General features: G+C 35.3%; 2 protein-coding genes across 4 annotated transcripts in view; both read left to right on the top strand.

The window, feature by feature from the left end:
- The window catches only part of LOC131164229 (DNA-directed RNA polymerase V subunit 1), a 77,321-nt gene that overhangs the window by 23,188 nt on the left and 35,983 nt on the right, over nucleotides 1-18,150 (top strand). For all 3 annotated transcript variants that reach the window (XM_058121261.1, XM_058121259.1, XM_058121260.1), the window contains 4 exons: nucleotides 769-927; nucleotides 1,057-1,212; nucleotides 2,230-3,966; nucleotides 4,096-4,271. In XM_058121261.1, coding sequence (XP_057977244.1) covers nucleotides 769-927; nucleotides 1,057-1,212; nucleotides 2,230-3,966; nucleotides 4,096-4,271 — 2,228 coding nt within the window. The remainder of the gene's footprint in view (nucleotides 1-768; nucleotides 928-1,056; nucleotides 1,213-2,229; nucleotides 3,967-4,095; nucleotides 4,272-18,150) is intronic.
- On the top strand, nucleotides 10,510-11,694 carry LOC131164230 (uncharacterized). Its single transcript, XM_058121262.1, has 2 exons — nucleotides 10,510-11,552; nucleotides 11,670-11,694. Exon 1 carries the CDS (start codon nucleotides 10,638-10,640, stop codon nucleotides 11,355-11,357), a length of 720 nt encoding a protein of 239 aa, XP_057977245.1. The 5' UTR covers nucleotides 10,510-10,637; the 3' UTR covers nucleotides 11,358-11,552; nucleotides 11,670-11,694.

Here is an 18,150-nt window from a genome sequence, read left to right as displayed (position 1 = left end):
ATTATTATTATTAGCTTTCTGTATAGCTTTTTTGTTTGCATATGTGGGCAAGTTGCTGTTTTTTTTGAGCTTTACTGATCTTATCTTTGCCCTGTGATTGTGTCTATGCTCCCATTTACAGCCGTTCTTTCTTCTTTTTTGTTTTACATGCTTGTGCCATCTTTTTTTGGAGGGCAAGGGAGGGAGGGGTTGAGTGGGTAATGCTTTGCATGCTAGTCATTTCAATTGACTGTATTATCATATATTGATAGGCATAATGATTTCTGACATATGATTTGAGTCTGTATTTCCACAAGCAGTGCTGTGGGCATGGCGTTTTTGACTGTTTTGGCTTGAAAACTAGCGTGGTTTTCTGAGATGATTATGTAACAGTGACCTTCTAGTTGATTTAATGATTATATAGTTAATTTAATTACTAACCAAAATATTAGTTCAAGAACATTTTTTCTGTCCTAGTGGTTGACAGTATGAGTTGATGTTTAAAGTGTTAATCATTCAGCAGCCTTGCCCTGATGATTTGATATATGCTCTGTGCTTGATAACTATTATTTCATTTTTTTCTTATTTAGAACAGAAAAGATGTTCTTAAAATATGTGCATATTTCAGGGAATGCTTTCATGTAGTTTCTGCAGTTAGTTTCTCCATGTCTCTTTGATATATTTGTTCTTTCTTTCTTTTTGTTGTTTTGTGTTATATATATATATATATTATATATATATATATATATGTATGTATGTATGTATGTATGTAATATTTGCAATTATCAGGTGATGGAAATTCTGAAGAAGATACCTGTGGATACCAGAAAAAAACTTGTTGCGAAAGGATACTTCCCTCAAGATGGATATATACTGCAATATTTACCTGTCCCCCCCAATTGCTTATCAATTCCTGATGTTTCTGATGGAATTAGTGTCATGTCTTCAGTAAGCTTTCACCCATCTATTTATCTTGTCTGAATTGTTGTTTCTCTCTCTCTCTCTCTCTCTCTTGCCAGTATGTAGTTTTTACTGCTTATATTTTGGGATATGCTTTAATTTGATTGTGCTTTTCAGGATCTTTCTCTAACTTTGCTTAAGAAGGTTCTGAAGCAAGTCGAGATTATCAAGTGTTCAAGGTCTGGGACACCAAATTTTGAGTCTCATGAAATCGAGGCTAATGATCTGCAGTCATTAGTTTCACAATATCTTAAAGTTAGGGGTACTGCTAAGGTATAATTTAATTTTACATTTTTGGTTATACTTTCAATATTCATGGTCGAAGACAAATGTTAGGCTTGGGTTGGAGCCAACCAGCCTTTGTCTATTGTGTTCCCCATGTGAAGAATGTGTGTTGCATCGGCAAGTTTAGGTCTTTTATTTCTGGTCGAAGACAAATGTCAGGCTTGGGTTGGAGCCAACCAGCCTTTGTCTATTGTGTTCCCCATGTGAAGAATGTGTGTTGCATCGTCAAGTTTAGGTCTTTTATTTCTGTGGAGGATGGCATTTTTTTTAAAAAAAATCTTTTTATTGGCGTGTTAGTGGCTCAAAGAAAGGTTAGAGGCCGGATCAGTTGAAAAAGCATTAGTCCTTTCCTATTCAGCAATACATACATTCATTTTTGGTTGCTTTTTTTTCTTGAACTAAGCAAACAAGTTCCTCTTAAAATTTTCCATCTAACTTGGTCCACTCTAGAGATGTTTTTACCCCTAATACTCTGGTTTCTAGCTTTCTTTCCTGTTCGATATGTTGCATCCATGTTGTGTAATGTTAGATAACCTATATGAAAGCTTATAAGACGGCTATAAGGCCAGCTATGCTTTATGGTTTAGAATGTTGGGCAACTAAGAAACTAGTACAAAAAATAAAAGTTGCTGAGATGCGAATGTTAAGGTAGATGAGTGGTTTAACATTAAAAGATAAAGTAAAAATGAGCATATATGCAATAATTTAGGCATAACACCAATTGAGAACAATATTAGGGAGGGGCAACTTAGATGGTTTGGGTATTTAAAATGTAGGATTCATGTAGCCGACCCTACCTAGTGTGACCTAAGGCTTGTTGTTGTTGTTTTTGTTTTTGTTTTTTTTATTGCCTCCTGAGTTGCTGCCCCTCGCATATATATATATATATATATATATATATGTATATATATGTATATATCTATATATATTTGTATCCATGCGGTTTTATTTTAGTGCTATATGCAGTATATAAGATTTAACATTTGTATTATTTCCTTGCGCAAGACATCTCGTGATGTGGATGCACGATTTGGGATTAGCAAGGAGCCTAATAATTCTTCTACAAAAGCATGGCTGGAAAAAATGAGAACCTTGTTCATCAGAAAGGGATCGGGATTCTCTTCTCGCAGTGTGATTACTGGTGATGCATATAAAGGGGTCAATGAAATTGGTATTCCATTTGAAATTGCTCAAAGAATTACATTTGAGGAGAAGGTTAGTGTGCAAAACATGAATTATCTTCAAAAGCTGGTGGATGATAAATTATGTCTAACCTATAAAGATGGTTTATCCACATACTCTCTGAAAGAAGGTTCAAAGGGGCATACTTTTCTAAGACCTGGTCAAGTTGTTCATCGGCGGATTATGGATGGCGACATTGTTTTCATTAATAGGCCACCAACAACTCACAAACACTCCCTGCAGGCTTTTTCTGTGTATGTTCATGATGATCATACAGTCAAGATAAATCCTCTTATATGTGGGCCTCTAGGTGCTGATTTTGATGGGGATTGTGTTCATTTATTTTATCCCCAGTCTCTTGCTGCTAAAGCAGAGGTTGTGGAGCTATTTTCAGTGGATAAACAGTTGCTTAGTTCTCATAGTGGCAGTCTCAACTTGCAGATCACGACTGATTCATTGCTTTCTCTCAAGAGTATGTTTAAAACATATTTCTTGAACAAAGCAGTTGCCCAGCAGTTGGGCATGTTTGTTTCCACAGAATTACCTCCGCCTGCTTTGCTGAAGGCCCACAATTCTGGCCCCTTATGGACTGCCCTGCAGATGTTACAGACTGTATTACCTGGCCTTTTTGACTGCTCTGGGGAGAAACACTTGATTTGCAAGAGTAAATTGCTGAAACTTGATCTAAATAGGGATGAACTCCAATCTTTGATCAATGAAATTGTTAGTGCTGCTTTATTTGACAAAGGTCCCAAAGAGGTTCTGAATATCTTCAATTCATTACAACCACTGCTCATGGAACATCTGTTCTCTGAAGGCTTTACGGTTGGTTTATATGATTTTTGTGCTCCAAGGATTGTTAAGAGAAATATTCTACAGGATATTCAGGATATATCACCATTGCTGTATCACTTAAGATCTACATATAATGAGTTGTTAGAGTTGCAGTTAGAGAATCACATACGACAGATGAAAGTTCCAATTGCCAATTTCATTCTTACGTCATCTGCACTTGGTATATTAATTGATTCCAAGAGTGATTCGTCAATAAATAAAGTAGTTCAGCAAATAGGTTTCCTGGGCTTGCAACTTTCAGATAAGGGGAAATTTTATTCTAGGACCTTGGTGGAGGACATGGCTTCTCTTTTTAAGTCTAAATGCCCTTTTGATAGAGTTGAGTACCCCTCTGGAGAATATGGATTGGTTAAAAGTTGTTTTTTTCATGGGTTAGACCCCTACGAGGAAATGGTTCATTCAATTTCTAGCAGGGAAGTGCTTGTCCGCTCATCAAGAGGACTGTCTGAACCTGGGACGTTATTCAAAAATTTAATGGCCATACTCAGAGATGTTGTTATTTGTTATGATGGAACTGTGAGAAACGTTTGCAGCAATTCCATCATACAGTTTGAGTATGGGGTAAATGTTGGAGTACAGTCCCCAAGTTTGTTTCCAGCTGGTGAACCTGTTGGTGTTTTAGCTGCAACAGCCATGTCTAATCCGGCATATAAGGCCGTTCTTGATTCTTCTCCTAGTAGTAATTCCTCATGGGAACTGATGAAGGTATGAATTTTTGGATATTAAATTGGTGACACATTCCTTTTTCCATACTCCCAAATTTGGTTATTTTCATTTTGAACTCTTTCACAGCTACTGTGCATACATTTATTGAATAAATTTTCTTTTTTCCAGGAGATTCTGCTTTCCAAAGTTAGTTTCAAGAATGACCTTATTGATCGTCGTGTCATTTTGTACTTAAATGGCTGCGACTGTGGGAGACTGTATTGCCGAGAAAAGGCAGCATATTTGGTGAAGAACCAGTTGAAGAAAGTTAGTCTTAAGGACACAGCACTTGATTTCATGATTGAGTATGTTGTCTTTATCTTTGTATAAAAAGGCTCCCTTGTTATGTGATCTGATTTTGTTCGTACCTTTTGTGGCTTTTAGGCTTTGTTCTTAATTCCTTGCCATCTTCATGGTTTTCTGGTTGCATTTTTTATATTCAACTAGTTGATCTGGCTTATTTTATGTTCTGAGGGATAAAATAGATTTAATTCCACTATTTTCTTGACCCTAAGAAATTCTTGTCGTTTTATTTCCTATGACTGAACAAAGGCTGATTCTCTCTCTGTGATGCAATTGTATTTTGATTCGAACGGAGCTTATTGTTTTTTTTTTTTTGGTCATATTACTGATTTAAGCATTCAAAAGGAGTTTTCATGTTTAGGAATTGTTGGCTTTGCTTGAATACGACCATCATTGCATTTTTTTTTTAATGTGTTTTACATTACATTGTTAAGTTTTTTTTAACTTCTACGCTGTATTAAATTTTGTTCACTGCTTGAGCATTCAATAGGAGTTTCATGTTTATCTTCTATCACCCCTAGATCCCTACTGTGGTTTATGGTCTATGAAACACAGATATGTGTACGGGGTATTGATATATACTGACATAGGGATACTTGTTGGGAATTAACAACAAATTCCCGAAACCTGTGAGAAACAAAATAGAGAAAGAATACACACCAAAGAAAAATCAATCACACGCACAAGACAATATTTATGTGGTTCGACAATTTTGTCTACGTCCACGGAGTTGCAGAGATTTCACTATTATCAGGAAGAAAAATACAGATAGTGCGGCTGTACAATGCTCTCTCTCGCGAAGTGTGACCACTTACCCTAATCACCCAAAAACTATCATTTTATATGCTGCGCACAGGGTTCCAAATGGGCTACAAAACGGGCCCAAAAAAGTTTCCATGGACTTAGCCTTAGGATAGAAATCTCTCATTAAAGAAAAGTCGGGTCATCATCCAGATTGAACGCAACTAGGCTCCTTAAAAGCCCAACAAATCTTCCACTTGGAGACTAGTTCAATGACCAATATCAACTGCAATCTTCCAAATGAACAATCCCTCATCCCTGCAACTCATCCTCCTATCCTCAAGCTAGAAGACCAATTGAAGCTGCACACAGCTTCAACTTCTCAATAGTGACACCCTTAGTCAACATGTTTGCTGGGTTCTTAGATCCATAGATCTTCTCAAGTATTATCAGCTTATCTTCAACAAGGTAACGGATAAAGTGATATTTTGTCTGTATATGTTTCGACTTGAATGAAAAGCCGAATTTTTGGTAAGAAAAAATGAACTTTGACTGTCACTGTGTAGAATGCCCATCTTTTGCTTCTTACCCAATTTGTCTAAGAAACCATGTAGCCAAATCATTTCCTTTCCAGCTGCAGTTGTTGCAACATACTCAGCTTCTGTAGTAGACAAAGTAACAATCTTTTGCAGATTTGAAGCCCAAGATATAGCTGTACCACCTGGAGTAAATACAAACCCAGTAGTACTCTTTCTAATATCATTATCACCAGCAAAATCAGCGTCTACATAACCTTACAGTTTCAAACTTGCACTTGTGAAGCAAAGACATATATCTGATGAACCCCTCAAATATCTCAGAATCCACTTAACTGCCTCTCAATGCTGCTTTCCTGGCCTACTCATGAATCTGCTCACAACTGCCACTGCATGTGCAATGTCTAGCCTTGTACACACCATAGCATACATCGAGTTGCCAATAGCTGAGGCATAGGGCACCTTGCACATATGGTCCCTTTCTTCTTCTGTCTTCGGTGACTGTTCCTTGCTTAGTTTGAAATGACTATCCAAGGGTGTGCTCACTGGTTTAGCTTCATTCATGTTGAACCTATTGAGAATTTTCTTCACATACTTTGATTGTGAAAGCTTCAATGTACCATTAGCCTTGTCTCTAATGAATCTCATTCCAAGGATTTGCTTTGTAGCTTCCAAATCGTTCATTGCTAACTGTACCACACAAGCTCTTTCTCAGTTTGCTAACTAAATTCTCTTGTCCTTGGACAATGAACCCTTCTGGCTAAATCATGTAGATGTCTTCCTCCAAGTCACCAAGAAGGAATGCTGTTTTCACATCCAACTGCTCAAGATGTAGATTTTCTGCAGCCACCATTCGCAGTACCAGTCTAATTGTTGACATCTTCACAATTGGAGAAAATATTTCTGTGAAGTCAATGCCCTCCTTTTGCTGGAACCCTTTGACAATTAATCTGGCTTTGTAGTGCTTGCTACCATCATGTTCGTTCTTTATTCTGTATACCCACTTGTTGTGCAAAGCCTTCTTCCCTACTGGCAATTCAATCAGTTCCCATGTCTGATTCCCCAACAAGGAATCCATCTCATCCTTCATGGCTAACTCCCACTTGCTTGAACTTTCATCCTGCAAGGCTTCATTATAACACTCTGGCTCATCACCATCAGTTAGCAGGAGGTAATTTAGAGCAGGTGAATAACGCTGTGGAGGTCTAATGGTCCTGGAAGATCTATGGACCACAGCTATAGGTGTATTCTGATTTACCTGTGATCTAAGTTAACAAACTCAGATTTCTTCTGATCTATCTCTGTAACATCTGACACTACTGTTGACCTGTTCTTGTACATTACCTGTTCATTAAATATCACATTTTTACTTCTGATGATTTTCCTGTTTTGTTCATCCCAAAACCGATAGCGAAATTTCTCATCACCATAGCCAATGAAATAACATATTTTGGACTTTGCATCAAGTTTACTATGAGTATTAGAATCAATATGAACATAAGAAACACAACCAAAAACTTTTAAGTGAGAAAACTTTACCTCTTTATCGCTCCAAACCTCTTCAGGAAGTTTGAACTTCATGGGAACTGAAGGCCCTTAGTTTATCAGATAAGCTGCAGCAGTACTAACAGCATCAGCCCATAAAGCTTTTGGTAGTCCAGCATGCATGGTTTTAAATAACGGCCGTTACGTAGCGTAACGGCCGATACGTAACGGAAATCGGAAGCCCCGAAACCGATACGGGCCGATAATGCGGTTCGGAAAAAATTCACGGCCGTAACAGCCGTTACGGAGGCGTAACGGTACGTAACGGCCGATTCTCCAACGTTACACTTCGTAACGTCCGTTACGGACCGTTACATGGCCGACAGTCGCAGATTCGCTGAAGGATTTCTGCTGCAGGCAGCAGGCAGCAGCGCTGCTTTCCCCCTCCCCAGTCCCCACACTCATCTGCCATTCAAAGGGTAAAATGGAAAGTTACAAACTGACCTTGAAAATTTGTTGGCGCCTGGCGGAAGCAATAAGAAGGCTTCGAAGCCTGAGAGTGAGCACACCGAGGCTACCGAGCAGATCTACTCATCTTGCAGTTCCAGCAACTTGGCGAGTCACCAGCGACGGCGAAAGGTCTGCAGCAGCTCCGCCAGTCGTCGCAGTCGGCACCTTCCTCCGCCAGTCGTCGCAGTCGCCACCAGCCAGCCTCTCGTTTTAAGCTTCGGAGGCTCGGAGCTTGGCGTCATCTCTGCTTTGTGCTTCGCAGTTCGCAGCCTTCGCTCCTTCGAGCTCCTTCGAGTTCCCTCGAATCCCTCCCCTCTCTCGCTCTGAGTCGACTACCAGGCCCAGCGTATGAGACACTCTAACTCTTAACACTCAACACCCACAGCACTTTTCATTATGTTTTTTTTTTTTTAAATTATATTTTGTTGTTCACAGCACTTTTCATTCTGTTTTTTTTTTTAATTATATTTTGTTGTTCCCACAGCACTTTTCATTATGTTTTTTTTTTTTTTAAATTATATTTTGTTGTTCCCACAGCACTTTTCATTCTGTTTTTTTTTTAAATTATATTTTGTTGTAAAATAGGTTTGTTAAATTGAATTAAAAAAAAAAAAGTAATTTAATAGAGTAAAAAATTAGAAATCATTAATAATTATGTAAAATAAAATTTTCTTAATTTATAAATATTTTAATTGTATTATATTTTTTGAAAGATAATTATGAAAATTAATTCCATGACATAGCAAGCAATTATTAATAGTATATAATTAATATTTTTTAAGGTTAGTAAATAATTAATATTTACCAATAATAATTGAAGCCTTTTTTATAATAATATTTGAATATCAATAATCCACTACTACTGCATTCACCATCTAAACAAAGCATTAAAATAATGTATGTACACAAGACATCCATGTGATGGCATTTTATATTATCTAGGCTTAATTGAGCTATATTTTTCACCATTCTTAAAGAATTCTAAGGAATACTCTGCAGAATTATTATAATATTTAGTCTTAGGATTTGCCAAATTCTAAGGAATACTCTGCACAATTATTATAATATTTAGTCTTAGGATTTGCCAAACTTATAGAAATAAAATTAATTCATGGCACCAATTGGCTAACATGCTATTTATGTCAGCTGGACAAAGTGGTTATTTTGATAAAGAAGATATCATATTCACTCCCATCTATTGAAAAAATATTGAATAATGTTCATATTATAAAATAAAAAAAAATTAAATAACATCTGTCACCCATTTTATGTTACATGTGTATCTACTTGCCATTTCTTGAGTAGGGTGACCCTGTTTATTAATATTTTTTAAGTTTTAATACATCATTTTGACCTTAAATTTAAAATTAGGTAAAATAAATGTTTACATCTATTTTTTGTTTTTAGTTATCAAATAAAGTAAAATTTGATAACTTAATAATAAAAAAATTAACCTAATAGTTAATACATTAATAAATCTGATTTTTACTAATTACTACTGGAATTTATAGAAAAATTTAATTTTAATCCATATACTGAGAAAATGCTTAAAAAATTAAATAGTCAATTTGTAATGTATGGATCTCTATTTGTGATGCTATGATGTATATGAAAGTAGAGCAAAAATCTTTTTCACCTGTTAATTTCTTATAGTTATAAATGAAAATAAAATCAAGCTATGAAAAATAATAAAAATATCTTTTAAAGATAAAGAAATATATTTTTTTTTGTAATAAAATATCTAATATTTTATAATTTTGTTTATTTAAATATAAAAATAATAAACATTACTTATTATTTTTAATCAAATATTATACTTTATTTTTACGTAATAAGTATTTAAAATTAGGACTATTTAGTACTTATTATTTAATATTTACTAAATTACTAATTATATTATTCCTGTCATTGTAGAAAGGTTGTAACTTTGTATTTTCTTTATATTTTGTGTAGAGATCATCAAATTAAGTCTATCAATATGTCACGTGATAGAGGAAATGAAAACTTACCTAGTGAGGATATTGGATGGCATTTTGGTACTGCGGTAGACGGTAATAGACATGTTATTATGTGTAAGTTATGTGGGAAGATAATCAAAGGGGGCATTACACGCTTGAAACAACACTTGGCACATAAAAAGGGTCAAGTAGCTGGATGCTCAAATGTGACCACACAAGTAAGAGAACAAATGATGAAACATCTACAACAGTATGCTGAGAAGAAAAGAGATAAACAAAAAAGGCAAGAAGAAGCAGAAGCCCAAATTAGAGGAGATTTTGAGAATTTGAGCGATGAAGAAGACTTAGAAGAAGAAAGTATGAGATTTGCTCGACAAGAAAGCATGCGATCACAACAACAATGGGAAGAAAGACAAAGATTTCGAGCAAGAACAACTGGAAGAGGTAATATTTATGAAGAGGGAGGTGGCTCTGGCAGTGGTGCTACCAGTGGTTTCAATAGAGCAGGAGCTCGATCTTATAGTGGTCGAGAAGCTGGAGGTAGTGGACGACAATGGATCAATCCTGATGCCCCTGAAGCTAGACTAAAGGCAATGGATCCTATTTTAGAAAGAAGCAAGAGTGCGAAACAACCAAAACTCAACACAAAGTTACTGAAAGGTTTAAGAAGTAAATTAGGAAAAGCGGTTGGAAAATTCCTAATTTATAATCGGATTCCAGCGAATGTAGCTGACTCTCCATTTATGCAACCTATGCTTGATATTGCTGCAGAGGTTGGAAAGGGGGTGAAGGGTCCATCACCCTATGAGATATCTGAAATTTATTTGGAGCAAGAGTATCAAGAAATGAAAAATTATATAGCTTCTTTTGCTGGAATTTGGAAGGAAAGAGGTGTAACACTTATGTGTGATGGTTGGTCAGGACCAACTAGAAAACACATTATAAACTTTTTAGTTTATTGCGATAGAGGTACCGTGTTTCACAAATCAGTTGATGCCTCTGATGTGCCAAGCAGAACAGCTGAATATTATTTCAGGTAATTTTCTAATTTTAATTGTATATGCAAATAGTATTATGGACTTGCATGTTTTTAATTAAATAGTAGTAATTATTGAATCTATAATTTCATTTCAGATTAATGGATGAGGTGGTTGAAGAAATTGGAGAGGAGAATGTTGTTCAAGTAGTGACTGATAATGAAGCTGCAATGAAGGCAGGAGGAAAATTATTGATGCAGAAGAGGCCCAATCTCTATTGGACAGCATGTGCAGCTCATTGCATAGACCTTATTCTTGAAGATATTGGTAAGAAAAGTAACGTGAAGAAGGTCTTAGAAGATGCAAGAACAATAACCTCATTTATTTACAACCACACATGGACAGTGAATTTCATGAAGAAATTCACAAATAATAGAGAGTTACTTCGCCCTGCCATCACTCGATTTGCCACAAATTTCATTGCTTTGGAGACTATTGTCAGGCATAAACAAGCACTAAGGGAAATGTTTACATCTGATGCTTGGAAAAACTCAAGATTTGGAATGGCAAAATCAGGCCCAGCATATGATTCGAAGAAAATTATCTTAGGCAAAGAGTTTTGGCAAAAGGCCTCTGATATAATTAAAGTGCAAGAACCCTTGGTGAAAGTTCTTAAATTGGTTGATGGTGATGAAAAACCAACCATGGGCTTCATATACGAGGCAATTGATAGGGCGAAGTTGGCCATTCAAAAAGATTGCCGGTTTTACAAAGATTATTGGAAAATTATTGACAACCGGTGGAGTTTTCAGTTGCACCAAGATTTGCACGCTGCTGGTAAGTGTAAATCAAATACAATTTCTTATTATTTTAACTTTTAAATTATGCATAGTTGCATTAGAAAACTATTGATTAATATGTTTCTAAATTTAATTGTAGGGTATTTTTTGAACCCACAATTTCTTTATGGTGCCCCACCCTCTCCTGAAGTTGCTAGAGAAGTCATGGATGGAGTTAAAAAAGTGATAACCAAGTTGGTACCCGATATAGATACTCAAATTCGGGCTATTAATCAAGTAAGTATTGGTTCCATTAAATTGAATAATGAATTGTTCTAGTATTCTGTAATACTTTTAAGAATAATTATTAATACATCTAATTAATTAATTTTATTTCACAATCATCCTTTTTAGTTGTTGCTATATCGAGATAGGCAAGAGACTTTTGGAACCCCATTGGCTCAAAGGGCAGTGAAACAAACAAATCCTGGTAAATATGACTATATAGCTAAATAATGGAAAATTACTCTATTTTCTCTCTTTGTGTTCAAATTTGACTTTTGAAATACGCTATACTAATATAAAACTCTTTTTAATTATTAATGCAGCTGAATGGTGGATTCATTATGGCTTGTGTGCTCCTGAACTCCAAAGAATAGCAATTAGAGTTCTTAGCCAGACCACATCAGCTTCGAACTGTGAGCGTAATTGGAGCACCTTTAGCCTCATCCATACGAAAACAAGAAATAGATTAAAGTACATGAGACTACAAAAACTTGTTTTCGTACATTACAACATGAGGTTAAAGTTAAGACGTACAATGAGAAGAAGCCAACGAGAAATTGAAGAGGGTTTCAATCCTATCAATTTGGACTACATTTTCGAAGAAGATGATCCTTTAAGTCAATGGTTAGAGGAGAGAGAGACACCACTACTCGACGGTCAGGACAATTCAAATTGGTTAAATGAAGAGGTTGGTGGTACTACAGAAGGAGGTGATCAACCACCAATAAACGCGCATGATGATTCAAGTTCAAGCCCTGAACGTACACAAAGTGATGACAATCTTGGTTTGAGCCCACCAAGTGATGATGATGGTAATAGTGGTGCTGGAGCTGGGGTTGGGGGGGGTGGCAGTGGTGGTGGTGGAGGCGGCGGTGTAGAATATAATTATGGATATGATACAGGGACATCATTTTGAAGGGATATATATCCTTCTGATCCTTATGGACTACATGACATACCTGAAAATTATGACTTGGGTATTCCTCCAAGGAACCAATCTTCACAACCCAGGAGAAGGAGTGCTCGTGGTGACCCTAACGATTCTACTGAAGATTCATATGGTGTGGTTCGTAGTTTTGGCGACTTTGGTTTAGATGGTTCATCATCACAATCATATGGATCTCATCCAGCATATCCACATTATGCATCTCGTGACTCACATTTTTATCCCAGTGGATCAGGAATCTCAGGATCTAGTGAGTCTTCTTCTACACACTACCCAGAGCCAGCCCCTGCCCCAACTTATAGACATTATTCAGGAGAATTTTCATCACCAGTACATTTTCAAGAGCAACAACAAAATGACGTAAACTTAAATTTATTCAACTATGTATTTCCACAAGGATGGGGAGATAATTTCCCATCCCAATCCCAAGATACAGATGCAAATTATGAAGACCCTCCACGTCATTCTTTTTAGTGGTGACATGTGTTATGTTACAAATTTGTAATATTGTATTCATGTATTTTCAACTATTTATTGATATTTGATATTAATCACTTTTTAAATTCATGTATGTGTAATGTGTATATTGAGTATTAAGTCTATTGAGTATTGATTCATTTTTAGTAACTTTATGACTTTAATTAATTGATTCTTACATTTCTACATCTTTTTACTCATTAAAGTAATGTAAACTATAAAAAAAATATGTTTTTTTTTGTAAACAGCGCACTAAAATTAATATAAAAATCATAATGCCTATTAAAAAGCATTTGTAGGTTGAAAAAAAGCCTTCAAAATTCATTAAAAATCATGTATTAATGGATTTCATGCTTATTTTTTAATTTTGGCATGGTTGTGCATGCGTGAAAAAAATTCACGACCGTTACGCCCGCTTCCCGTTACGTAACACCCGCGTCTCCCGCGACCCGCGACACCCGCGACCGTTTCGCGACGTTACCCGCGACCGCGATTTCGAACCATGCCAGCATGCAACCTCATACTCCTAGCATGCTCATTGAGAGTTCTGTTCATGCGCTCAGCCACACCATTTTGCTGTGGTGTCCTAGGAATGGTCTTTTCCATTCTAATTCCATGTGCAGCACAATACTCTCTGAACCCTCCATCTATGTACTCTCCTCTATTGTCCGACCTCAAACACTTTACTTTCAAACCTGTCTCTGTCTCAACCATAGCCTTCCACTTTTTAAAAATTTTAAATACATCATATTTATTTTTCAGAAAATAAACCCATACCTTTCTGGTTGGGTCATCAATGAAAGTAACGTAGGACCTTGAACCTCCAAGGGATGCAATGGGAGAAGGCCCCCACAAATCTGTGTGCACTAACTCCAATTTTTCAGCCTTCGGTGTCCTGCCACTTTTCAAGAAACTCACCCTTTTTTGCTTTCCTAAGATGCAACTTTCACACAAGTCAAAATCAATGGACTTCAATTCTGGTAGTTTTCCTTTTGACAGCAGCATCTTCATCCCTTTCTCACTCATGCGACCAAGTCTGCGGTGCCATAAGCTTGTATCAGTACTTGCTTCAGCAACTACAATTGTGTCTCTTGGACTTGAGGTCATGTACAGGGTACCAGATTTCTTTCCCCAAGCCAATACTTTGGCTCCCTTTGTAACCTTCCAAGTGCCACTAGCAAACAACATTGCATGCCCTTCATCATCAAGCTGTCCGACAGAAATCAAATTCCTTCTCAGGTCAGGAATATGGCGTAATATGTCGTACCTTCTCCAGTAACCAAACAGACCCATTTGGGCAATGACATTCGGACGTTTCCCATACCCACAACATCCAAGGCTGTACCGTCAGCCAAATACACCATACCAAAATCTCCTGCTACATAGTTCTATATGATTTCATGGTGTGAAATGGTATGAAACGAAGCTCCTGAGTCCAAAACCCAATAATCAAGTGGACTGTCTACTGTAAGAAGTAATGCATCCTGTACCTCTTTTTTTACAGCATTAGCAAAATCATCCTCATTTTTCTTCTTAAGACTTTTGCATTGTCTCCTAAAGTGACCCGTTTTCCCATAGTTCCAGCATTGTCCCTTTTTGCCAAATCTAGATTTACTTCTGTTTCTTTTATAATTTCTGGATTTTGATTTACCCCGATTTGAATTTCGGTCATTACCTCTGCCTCTTGTCTCAAGGTTTAGGGCAGAACTAGATCCTGAGGTTTCACCCGCATCTCTTTTGCGAATCTCCTTAGCTAGAATTAAATTCTGTACATCATTATACTTCAGTTTTTCTTTTCTAGTAGAGTTGCTTACTGCCATCCTCATTGCCTCCCAATTGTTTGGCAACGAAGCCAAAAATGATCAGTGCACGAATCTCATCATCAAAATCAATTTCTACAGATGATAATTGATTTGTGATAGCATTAAACTCATTCAGATGTTGTGCTATTGCTGCATTCTCTGCTATCTTCAAATTAAACAATTTCTTCATTAGATGTACCTTGTTATTGTTGACGGTTTTTCATACATACCAGACAAAGCTTTCATCAGATCTGCTATAGTCTTCTCCTTCACAACGTTGTGTGCAACAGACCTAGATAGAGTTAATCTTATAACTCCCAGTACTTGTCTGTCAAGGAGAGTCAATTCCTCGTCCTTCATAGTAGTAGGCTTTGCTCCTAGAAGCGGCAGATGTAACTTCTTCCCATAGAGATAAACCTTGATCTGCATCCTCCAGAATCCAAAGTCTGTGCCATCAAACTTTTCTATTTCAGACACCTTTCCTGCTTCCTTTGCCATTGCTCCCACTAGAACTTAACCCTAGGCTCTGATACCAGTTGTTGGGAATTAACAACAAATTCCCGAAACCTGTAAGAAACAAAGTAGAGAAAGAATACATGCCAAAGAAAAATCAATCACACGCACAAGACAGTATTTACGTGGTTAGGCAATTTTGCCTACGTCCATTGAGTTGTAGGGATTTCACTATTATCAGGAAGAAAAATATAGAGAGTGCAGCGGTACAATGCTCTCTCTCTATCGCTCTCTCGCGAAGTGTGACCACTTACCCTAATCACCCAAAAACAATCATTTTATATGCTGCGCATAGGATTCTGAATGGGTTACAAAACGGGTCCAAAAAATTTTCCATGGACTAAGCCTTAGGATAGAAATCTCTCATTACAGAAAAGTTGGGTTATCATCCAAATTGAATGCAACTAGGCTCCACAAAAGCCCAACAATACTTACATGCATCAATTTGAAATCTTTAACTTATGATAAGTAGAGATGCGTTAGCAATTCAACATATACTTTTGGACACACACATGAATATTCTATGTCTTCTATTCCAAAACATAAATAACAAGCATCAAAAGGCTTAAAAATAGAATATGAAACAAGTAGAAGGGCAAGGGTTTAAAAATGTTATATTTCTTTTCTCATGTCCTGTGGTGATTCCTTTTTTTTTTTAGTTGTTATTAAAGTAAAAATTCCATGCAAATATTTGCACTTTCCAAGAACTTAGAAAATATTTATTTATGCTAGGTTTGAGAGCTAGGAGTTTTGAGTCATGTATTTGGAATTCTATGCATTTTGTTTGAGATCAAGAGAAATATTAGTAGTGGAGAAAAAGAATTACAAGCTACAGTGGGATCAGAAGTCTGAAGAAGAAAAAATAAGAACAAAATATAGACTAGAAAGGTAAACTGAAAAATTTTAACCCAAAACTAAATAAGAAAGCCCCATCTTTAGCCCATTTCCATCCTAGTCAATAGAACACTACAAAATTAGCTAGTGCTGACATTTTTCCACCTTTATCTTACCACCCTCCAATGAAATTTTGCCTTCCTGAATCACAAGCATAAGCCCATTTTTCCAACAATTGTTGAGCTTCGATGTCATTTCATTGATCTCCCATCTAAAGGGAACAGGGCTAGGATCAGAAGTCTGAAGAAGATAAAATAAGAGCAAAATATAGACTAGAAAGGTAAACTGAAAAATTTTAACACAAAACTAAATAAGAAAGCCCCATCTTTAGCCCATTTCCATCCTAGTCAATAGAACACTTCAAAATTAGCTAGTGCTGACATTTTTCCACCTTATCTTACCACCCTCCAATGAAATTTTGCCTTTCTGAATCACAAGCATAAGCCCATTTTTCCAACAATTGTTGAGCTTCGATGTCATTTCATTGATCTCCCATCTAAAGGGAACAGGGGTAGGCAAAATTACATACCTTGCCTGTTCAATCACATTTTGCTCTGCATCCTCGCCACGATCCTCAAAAATAGGATTTACCTCCTACACCTTTTAGCAAACCTGCCGAACATGGGGAATATTTCCAACTAAATCCAAAGAATCTGAAAACTACCCATATTTTTAAAAAATTCATCCAATGACAGGCCACCATTGCAGGCAAATTAACTTTCCAAATCACTCCCATTATCAGACTGATCGCCCATATCTGTTTTGCCTGAAGGAGTACGGGTCTTTTGAAACCACTTGTGCAAATGTGCTTTTCAGAAAAAAAAAAATGCTGAATTTAAAGTGCTGATAATAGGTGCTGAACTAAGTGCTGAAAGTTATAAGTGGTGTTTGATTGTGTTTAAAATAAGTGATATTTGGATAATGACTTTTATTATAGGATACTATATGATTATTTTTTTACACATTATACATTACAAATATTAATATTTTTTAATTAAAAATTTCATTAATAATTATTTTAATTATTTATAACTAAATTTTAAATATTTTTGTATAAAAAAAATAACATAAGATTATTATTTTTATTTAGCGATAATCTTGTTATTAATGTATATTTACAACATATTACTATCATATTAAATTATGATAAAAATAACATTACTAATTAAATTAAAAATTTTAATTTATTTAATGTTAATTTAAATTAATAAATAGTTCATATTCAATCCAGAAATAAATTATAATAACTAATATGTCATAATGCATGGTAAAATAATATATAGCTATTTTTAAATATATTCTAAAAAGGGGCAGCCCGATGCACAAAACTCCCGTGTATGCGGGGTCCAGGGAAGGGGCTGACCACAATGGATCTATAGTACGCAGCCTTACCTTAACACTAATCTTGTTATTAATATATATTTATAAGAGATGATTATCACATTAATTTATATTTAAAATAGTATTAATAACTCAATTAAAAATTTTAGTTTATTTAACGTTAATTTAAATTATAGATGGTTCTTTTTATTCATTCCATAATTTAATTATATTTTAGTAATAATTAATACATCATAATTCCTAATAAAATAATATATGGTTAGTTTTTAATTAAAAATTTAATTAATAAATATGTTAACTATTATTTTTGATTAATATTTAAATATTTATATTAAGTAAAAATAATGTAATATTATTTTTTGATTAACAATTATCTTATTCTTAATTTATATTTGTAACATATAATTATCATATTAATTTATATTAAAATAATACTATTAATTAAATTAGTATTTTAAATTTTTTATATTAATTTAAATTAACAGATGGTTCTTCTTCTTTATTCCACACTTGAATTATGTTTCATTAATAATTAATATATTATAATGTATAATAAAATAGTATATGATTATCTTCTAATATATTTTTTAAATTATAAAATAGCCACAAAATTTTCTTATATTTATAAAATTGACTC

Source organism: Malania oleifera, chromosome 9 (assembly GCF_029873635.1).
Source record: "Malania oleifera isolate guangnan ecotype guangnan chromosome 9, ASM2987363v1, whole genome shotgun sequence".
In the NCBI taxonomy this organism is placed as follows: domain Eukaryota; kingdom Viridiplantae; phylum Streptophyta; class Magnoliopsida; order Santalales; family Ximeniaceae; genus Malania; species Malania oleifera.
This window is presented reverse-complemented; position numbering and strand designations above follow the sequence as displayed.